This window comes from Syzygium oleosum, unplaced genomic scaffold (genome assembly GCF_021117445.2).
Source record: "Syzygium oleosum isolate NSW1041296 unplaced genomic scaffold, Sole_v2.1 Sole_v2.08, whole genome shotgun sequence".
NCBI lineage: Eukaryota > Viridiplantae > Streptophyta > Magnoliopsida > Myrtales > Myrtaceae > Syzygium > Syzygium oleosum.
The window spans coordinates 1796700-1804623 of NW_026607492.1; the positions used below are offsets into that span (position 1 = coordinate 1796700).

The 7924-nt window shown below is 42.7% G+C and overlaps 1 protein-coding gene across 5 annotated transcripts; it reads right to left on the reverse strand.

The window, feature by feature from the left end:
• Positions 1-412: 412 nt before the first annotated feature.
• LOC115672792 (E3 ubiquitin-protein ligase RGLG2-like) lies at positions 413-5059 on the reverse strand. Of its 5 annotated transcripts, none has more exons than XM_030594741.2 (12): positions 4910-5059; positions 3899-4244; positions 3334-3418; positions 3108-3248; positions 2906-3019; positions 2656-2753; positions 2455-2534; positions 2272-2377; positions 2010-2137; positions 1566-1890; positions 904-960; positions 413-822 (listed from the first exon to the last, which is right to left on the reverse strand). In XM_030594741.2, the coding sequence occupies exons 2-12, from the start codon at positions 4223-4225 to the stop codon at positions 742-744; spliced, it is 1542 nt and encodes a 513-aa protein (XP_030450601.2). In that variant the 5' UTR covers positions 4226-4244; positions 4910-5059; the 3' UTR covers positions 413-741. The 5 variants fall into 5 exon arrangements, with proteins under 5 accessions (XP_030450601.2, XP_030450602.2, XP_056169954.1 ...); XM_030594742.2 differs by lacking the exon at positions 4910-5059 and adding an exon at positions 4491-4632; XM_056313979.1 differs by lacking the exon at positions 4910-5059 and adding an exon at positions 4472-4610.
• Between the last annotated feature and the right edge of the window lie 2865 nt (positions 5060-7924).

Sequence of the window (7924 nt, forward strand, 5' to 3'; positions counted from 1 at the left end):
CTTCAATATGAAATGCATGATTTACCCTGCCAATGTTAGCTCCCCACCCTCGACAGCTCTTGACATGTAAATTTACGGGTGGGCGAGTCCATGGTGTTCAGAGGCACCGTACTTCTGAGCCTTTTCGCCATCGGATCGACAAGCAAAGAAACAGAACCGTCCAGGTTGAGATCTGATGAGCTTTTTATCCAGCGGATTGTAAGGATACGATACCTCTTCGAAATGAGAAATAGATCTGTCCGGACAAACACAACCCGAAATTGGCGAATCGATCCAAGAAAAGAAGAGGAAAAACAGAAAGTTGGGTGACAAGTCCTCATCATCAACCGGGCCCTTTGCAGCAATAATAAATGAGGTTGGTTCAGCCACTGAATTGAATGAAACAGCACAAATAATATAGCAACCCACCAAATGAATAAGCAGGCAGCGAAATCTGACCCAAGAACTTTTATTTCTCTAAATCATATATCATTTACAGCCAACAATTGATCTGGACTTTTTTGTGTTGGCAAACAATCGATACCCAACATTTATTAAACAAATCAATAAACAAATAAGATTAGGTTGAGGTCATTATATACAGAGGGCAGCAAATCCCGAGTAAACGACCGATGCAGAAGAGTCTTCTCATAGATACGCAAACAACGTCTAAGGAACAGAACCCGCGGCAGCCTCTACGACTTGGATGGTGAACGATGGAAAAATTTACTGAATTGCGGCGAATGGGAGAAAACCCAATTGCTAGTAGAGCTTTATCCTAGTATGGATCGAGCTTCGACAAATGGGGCACAGCTGAAGATCTTGCCCACACTCACAGCATGTCTGTCACAAGAAAGAAAAAAATTCATGTTGAGAGTCTGCATAAATGTGTGACCATAGAGAGAAAAGCCAAAAAAAATATACCTGATGCCCGCAACCGAAAGCCATGTCTTTCACATTGGTAAAGCAAATAGGGCAAAGCTGCACGACATGGCATCAAATGAGTCAGCAAAATTTGGAACCAAACAAACATGTAAGAAGATCGATGTGAGTGCAAGCATCCTAACAATATTTCCCTTGACAATGAACTCCAAATTGAACGCCAATTAGAGCATGCAATACAAGCGCAAGTTAACTTAATGAAGATTAACTAAAGGATAAACAGAAAGAATTCAAGGAAAATTTGCTCTTTTCGCAAATTCCTTCTGCTTTCTAAAAAGTCGAGCAATAGAATAGATATATCATATATGGGAACATGCTGATAGCGCCCTAGCTGATGGCATTCCTTTCTGCGGCTGGCACTCGAGGAACCACGGGCACCCCATTCAGAGCAAGCAAGTCTTAGGGATGAGATGCCCAAAAAAAACTAACAAACCCGGGATTTTTGGCAAATGTAGGCATCATCAAATGCCTTAATCAATGACAAGCCCATCGAGGAAACAGTACAGTTATCCAAAGCTATTTAAGTGATATTTCCCAACTAGGAATTTGGCTGTGGATCAGCATATTCTCAACATATAGTAAGCACCATAGGACAGTAAAAATAGCAAAATTTTGAAAAACAATGAGATTTCCAACTCTAATACCTGGTCCTCATTAGCAGAACTCGGAGCTGACGGAGCTGTGTCAGTTGGCTGGCTATCCCCGGGATAAGGTGGAACACTTGGCTGGGAGATTGTTGGATGGTAATCTTCGTAATAAGGTGGAACACTTGGCTGAGAGGTTGGCGGATAGCTATCTCTGTAATAAGGTGGAACACTTGGCTGAGTGGTTGGCAGATAGCTATCTCTGTAATAAGGCGGAACACTTGGCTGAGAGATGGTTGGACGGGAAGGCTTCGATAAACCAGTGGATGGTGTACCATATACAGGCGGCGGGAGAGGAACCCTCCGAGGAACATTTCTTTTCTGGCTACTCGCATGTAAAAAAACGAATATAAAGATCAGATTTGTAAAGAGTAACTACCCAACCAAGCCAGAAACGATTAAACAAGCACACGCAAAATAAACAACTAGATGTATTCTTCTTACCCAAGTAAATTAAGCTCAAGAGTTGCCTTGTACTGAGAAGGAATTTCCATTAAGGCTGAAAGAGCAAATTCCATCTCCTTTCTTGGAGGCGCCACATTCTTCATCATAATTTCGGTAAAATTGACAAACTAGAGGAGGAGGAGGGAAGAAGGGGGAAGAAAAGGATATTTCCAGTCAATAACTTCCTTAAAGAAACGATCTCATACAAAAAATTTCTAAGGAACCAACAGTAGAGAAAACAGTCATGCTCAATGCCACATACCTGGAAATTATCAAATGCTCGAGCAGGAATATTGTCATCGAAGTCCTGCATCGTGTCCCAGGGCCCATCTCCTACCCCAACTAATATGATTGAAAGAGGCAACTTGCTGCAGAAAGCAAGAATATAAGATCAAAAACAATGGACAGAAAAAGGTAAAGACTTCATCAGTTATTCTATATATACCTCGCTTCAACAATTGCTTCAACTGTCTTCCTCTCCTGTGGACTTAGTTGGCCTTGTTCAGTGTCAACGCTCCGAGTCACCTGCAGCAACCAGCTCATTAGACACAAAAGATATAACTGTAAACATGTACAACATTCAACAGGGGCATAGTAGCACAACCCCTAAAAAGGTATGTAAGCCAGTAAGTTTAGAAATATGCACCTGTCCATCAGCAATTATCACTAAGACATGGTACTGCCCACCACTTTGCTCAACAATTGTCATGGCCATCTCTATAATTGGTGCAAAAGAAGTAGGTCCTATGACCAGAGAAACCGAAAAAAGAAGAAGGTTAAAACTAATAAAAAAAAAGGAATTGATGAATAAAAAACATTCAGTATAAAGATGGTTAGATCGGCCTTTCTCCAACAAACATACTTTAGAGCACAATGAGCAAAAATCATCGAATTACCTGCAAGCCTCAAATGAGGGACTATTTCCCTGTAACGGTGCAAAACTTCTTCAAAACCATTACAGTATCTGTCATCTGGGAAGAAGCCGAAGACATCTTGGTCATGCGTCGATGCTGGCATGAGAAAGCAGGACTCGTCATTCTTAGAGCTCAGATAACAATATTTGCATGAAAATTATAGTACTAGATCCATTCTGCATACCATCTCCAAACCCAAAGCACGGAATCAAGTTATCATCATCAAAAGCAGCCAAGGTTCTCCCTATGATGGATATCGCTTGTTCATAGGGGTTGAGACCATTGCTAATGTCATGCAAGCTGCGCTTGTTAAATGACTTTGCACCTACATTACAAACAACTCTCAGCATTCTGAAAAGGAACGAGCGTCACTATGGGCCGAGAAACAAGCATTGAATGTAAAAACTCACCCGTCCACTCATTGCTCTTAGTAAAGTCGATACCAACAATAAGGTTGGAAGACTCGAGACCAGCACGTGCAAGAGCCTCAGTAACCTAAAATATCACAATTAAGAAAAAAAAGAGTCAATAAAAAGAAAAAGCCTCATACTCTTACAAAATGCAACCAAAGAACTAGACCAACATGACAGACTGTTGTCACCCAAAAACTCTATATACCAAACAAATTTAGGTCTCGAGATAAGAAGCCTTTCTGTCAGCCCTGTATTCCTAAAGCTCATCTATCAACCACTCGAAAAGTTTAAAGTAGCTGTTCCATCTCCTTTTTATCATAAGATGCCGTATACAGCGAGTAAAGATTGACATGAATTTATGTGATATGCGAAAGGATCAACATAAGGATTCTATTGGTGTAGTTACAACACAAGTAAGCTCCATTTCCACTTCTAAGGACAAAAAATTATCCATCTTCAATGAAATGAAGTATTGCAGAGACAGCCACACCATGAGAATTTCACACACCAGCATGAACACAATTACCAATCACAGGGCAACGATTTCAATCCAAAATCTTACCTCTTCCAGGGAATTGAAACTATCCGCGATCCTGGAATACCTCTTGTCTAGCCTTCTCCGGTTATTGCGGGCTTGACCACCGCCATACCCGTGCTCCTGAGGCGGCGGATAATACTGCTGCGACGGCCGATAAGCCATCTGTGGCGGCGGGTAAGCCATCTGCGGTGGTGGATACGCCATCTGTGGCGACGGATCGCTCACGCTCTCTTGACGGTACAGAGGAGGCTGCGCATACTCGTACCGCGAATCCAAAGGAGAAGAAGTCGAACGGTGCGGTGAATTCGAATTCTCTCCCCAACTATCCTCTGTGGAAAGCTTAGCCCCCATCAATCAAACCCGAGAAACTCTGCACCAATTCTAACTGATCTCAACACAAAATCACGAAATCCTCCTCTAATCCGCTCTATGAACAAAAAAGCAAGCAAACCCAAGTCTCAAGATCCCAAACACCAGAAGATCAGAAACAGAGCAACCCTCTTTCGATCGAACTTTCAAGAAATTGGAACAGGATAGAAATATGAAGAAAACCAATTCAGTTTCTATATATATACATATATTCGTCAGGCGTTGAACCAGATTTATGCACGCTGACCAAACACAGCGACGACCGGAAGACGAAGAGAAGCTGCTCCGGGCACGACTTTCGCGTGCAACAAAACAAACCGGCTCAAAAGAGAAGGAGATTGTTCAACAAAGTAAGCTGCCTACATAACTTGTCCGACAATTTCTAACCCTTTTTTTATATCCCGGTTTGAAGTTTCCACGCCATCGCCCACCTCCACAAGACTACAAAATTTCGAAAACACACCACCCCATGCACGGTTTGACCCTGATCGTTAATCAACGCGACCCCATTATTCAAACAGCTGCCACGCCCTCCCAGACGAAGGAGGGTGGAAACAAGAAAACACTGACATGAAAACGAAAGGTGAGAACAAATTTGAAAACATCTGGCGGATGTGATCGATCAGAGGCGGCGAATGCGACTCCGATCGCGATCAAAACACGTACCTAACTATAGCTGCGGGAGCTGCAGTGCCTTGAAATTTTTCGGAGAAGACAGACAAGGCGGGGGAAGCTCCACGGTTTGTTGGTGCGAGCTGAACGAAGCTCGTCTTGAGCTTGATTTATATGCGAACGAGATGGTTGTGTCGGGCTCGGTGACGAAGCTTCGAATCAGCTCGCCGCCACTCTAATCGGATATGACGTTAGCAGAGAAATTTGCGATTTGGCATCAACATTCTTGACCTTGACCCACTGTGGATTTTTTTCGCCTGCTGCCACCTGCTTGGTATTTCCCATTTTTCCCTGTTTGTTACCCTTGTATAACTCCATGGATTTGCTCTGCTTTTCACTAAATTTTCCTCCTTTGCTTGTGATTATAAATTTGTCATTTAAAAGCATTGTCAAGTTTGAGAATTGATCGGTTCCCAGATGGATCGAAGTGATCTATTCTGGAACCGGCAAGACCACGGGTTCCTTAAACGGTTCATGTTCTACACGGGAATCGGCCCACTTTTTTTTTTTGTATTATCTTGTATAATGCAAAAGTACTCTTTTTTTCCTAATAGAAGCTATAAAACCAATTCAATTCGGGAACTCAACCGGTTGGTCCAAGCCTATTTAGTCCGGTTCTACGATTAAACTTGATCTAATGCTCACTCTAGCCGTGTTATGCACGCCTCAAAATTAAGATGATTTCGTTGTTGCCTTAGAAATAATCACTTGATGTAATGCTCACTCGAGCCGTGTTATGAGCCACCCTTTTTCGAACAGTGAAATCATTATTAAAAAAGCCAACCAAAGTGCAGTTACCATAGACATCTAATATATTATTCAATTTATTTCATAACCCGACAAAGTTCAATACGCGGACACCGTTAAAGTATTCTCGCCCTTTCCTAGGACGCGTGATCAATAGTTTGAAAAATCAAAAGAACAACAAGGGACACTCGTTAACGGGACCCGTTCGACAAAAAAGGTCCATCATCTTTCACAAAACAAAAGACGAGAGTTTTATCGTCCTTGGCAAATTTAGTATTGCTCTTCTAAAAGCGACGGAATATCTTAATACATCCAATGGCTGCACTGGTCCTGATAAACTCGGAATCAACAGTGAGCTCCACGAAATTTTCCAATACTTAAAGCCCACGGAACGGGAACAAGAACGAACGATCGAAAAGCAAGCAATAGATTAAGCACGGATCGAAAGAGGGGCGGCCTTTTTTTCCAAAAGGGCCCTGTCGCCTTTGGTATTTTGTCAAAAAGCGTCATGTGCAAAACATGATTGGGGAAGGATCCGGGCAATAGCGGAGTTGCGAAAGGTTAGGTACCAAAGCTATTGCTTTATTCTAGAGAACTTTTGGACTTTTTGATGGATGGATAGCTTGCTTGCTGGTCCGGATGACTACGGGGGTGGATTCACGACCACGCGAATATTCGAGATGGCGCCCTTAACTGGACACCGTGTGCCGGTTGCATCTGGCAATTGACAATTCAGAAAGTGATGTTGGGATCTTCCCGTTCCCAAAAATGAGCTTGGAGGCCAAGTTTGGGCCCATGAGCCACCATCGGTCTAGGCCGTGCCTCGATAGGAAAGGAAAGAGATGGGTCTGGAACTTTGCACGAGGTGAGCGAGGCCTGCCGTGTTGTGTCGTGAGCAAGCTTCCAACCGGCTTGTGTCACAGGCATTGTGCTACCTCGTGTGGAGATGCTTGCTCACTCCCGGCTCGCCGGTTGGGGTGCGATGACGAGTTTATGCACCTGTTGGTGGGTGAGCGGATGTTCTTTAGGCCCCTATGTCGCCGATGATGCGTTTGACACGGTTGTAAGCTGAAGCGACAACCTGGAAAAGTTAGAATGTTAGAAAATCCAGCCCAAAAACTTGAACTAACACGTGAAGGGACACCGCATGTATATAAAGAGCATATAAACCCATTGACAAGTGATGCGGGACATTTTAATGCCCTCTCTTACGTGCAAGCAGGATTAGGAGTGACATGTGGAAATTGATTAATTGGGGTGCGCGAAAGTGGCAGAATCTTAATCTAATATTAAAAAATACGGCCCGAAAGTTTAAGTTAATGGATGGAGGGAGATCGCATGTATATGAGAGCATATATATCATATTGTCAAGCAATGTAAAATATTTCAACACGGAGGATGAATCATTGTCCATTACCAAATCGACCTCCAATGGCTTGATAGTCACAAGGGTCTAACTGATCATGGCGTGCCGACAAGGCTACCATTCATTGGTTTCCGATGACAGTCACCGGTTCTCTTTGGTTACATGGGGGCAATTTTCAACTTCTGCCTAAAGAAAATGGTCTGATCAATCAATAGTTAAAGGAAGAGTTTGATGTGATCTGAGTGATTGTCAAGGACTCAAAACAATTTCGATGCACTTCCTGATCACTGATCACAATCGGTCAAAATGATTCTAGCTCCTATCAATTCTTTCATTGCTACCTATAGATCATGACTCAAATGCCACTCTTGTTGCGTTCTCTCTCCCTCGATGATTTTTCTTTCTTTTTAATTCATTTGTTTAAATTTGGGCTCTTTTGGTTTTTCGTTTTCTTTTATTCTTTGACTTAGGCCACATATGCTCAAATGCCATATAGAATTTCGGCATACCATGTCAGCAAATTTGGATGAGCAGTTGTCGAAAGAGCTTGATTGCACTGAATTCGAAATATTATTTTACTTTTTTACGTTTACCAATTGATTGCACTTCGGGCAAAACGTTTAGAACTTTTGATGTAATTTTTCCATATATTTATCTATATCCGTGTGTTCGACATTGTAATCCCATGTGGCGTGGTGTCGACTTCCGCTCGTTGTGCCAGCCTCCGTGTCAAAACCTCACCCCTTCGCCACACATTGCATATAAGCTCATATGCACATTTGGATGAGGTGGGCCCCACAAACCCAGCAAATCTGTCGGAGGACATGTGATGGGCTTACATGATCCCAGTGTACCAAATAGCTGCTCTTCAATGGTCTAAATCGCTAAACTTAAAA

What these genes read in the sequence shown, in the direction of transcription:
- LOC115672792 (XM_030594741.2), bottom strand. Translation starts at nt 4,225, where the DNA reads ATGGGGGCTAAGCTTTCCACAGAGGATAGTTGGGGAGAGAATTCGAAT. An exon ending in GTTCTGCTAATGAGGACCAG is followed by an intron (nt 961 to 1,565) that starts GTATTAGAGTTG and finishes CATGTCGTGCAG; the next exon opens with CTTTGCCCTATTTGCTTTAC. An exon ending in CTTTCGGTTGCGGGCATCAG is followed by an intron (nt 823 to 903) that starts GTATATTTTTTT and finishes TTCTTGTGACAG; the next exon opens with ACATGCTGTGAGTGTGGGCA.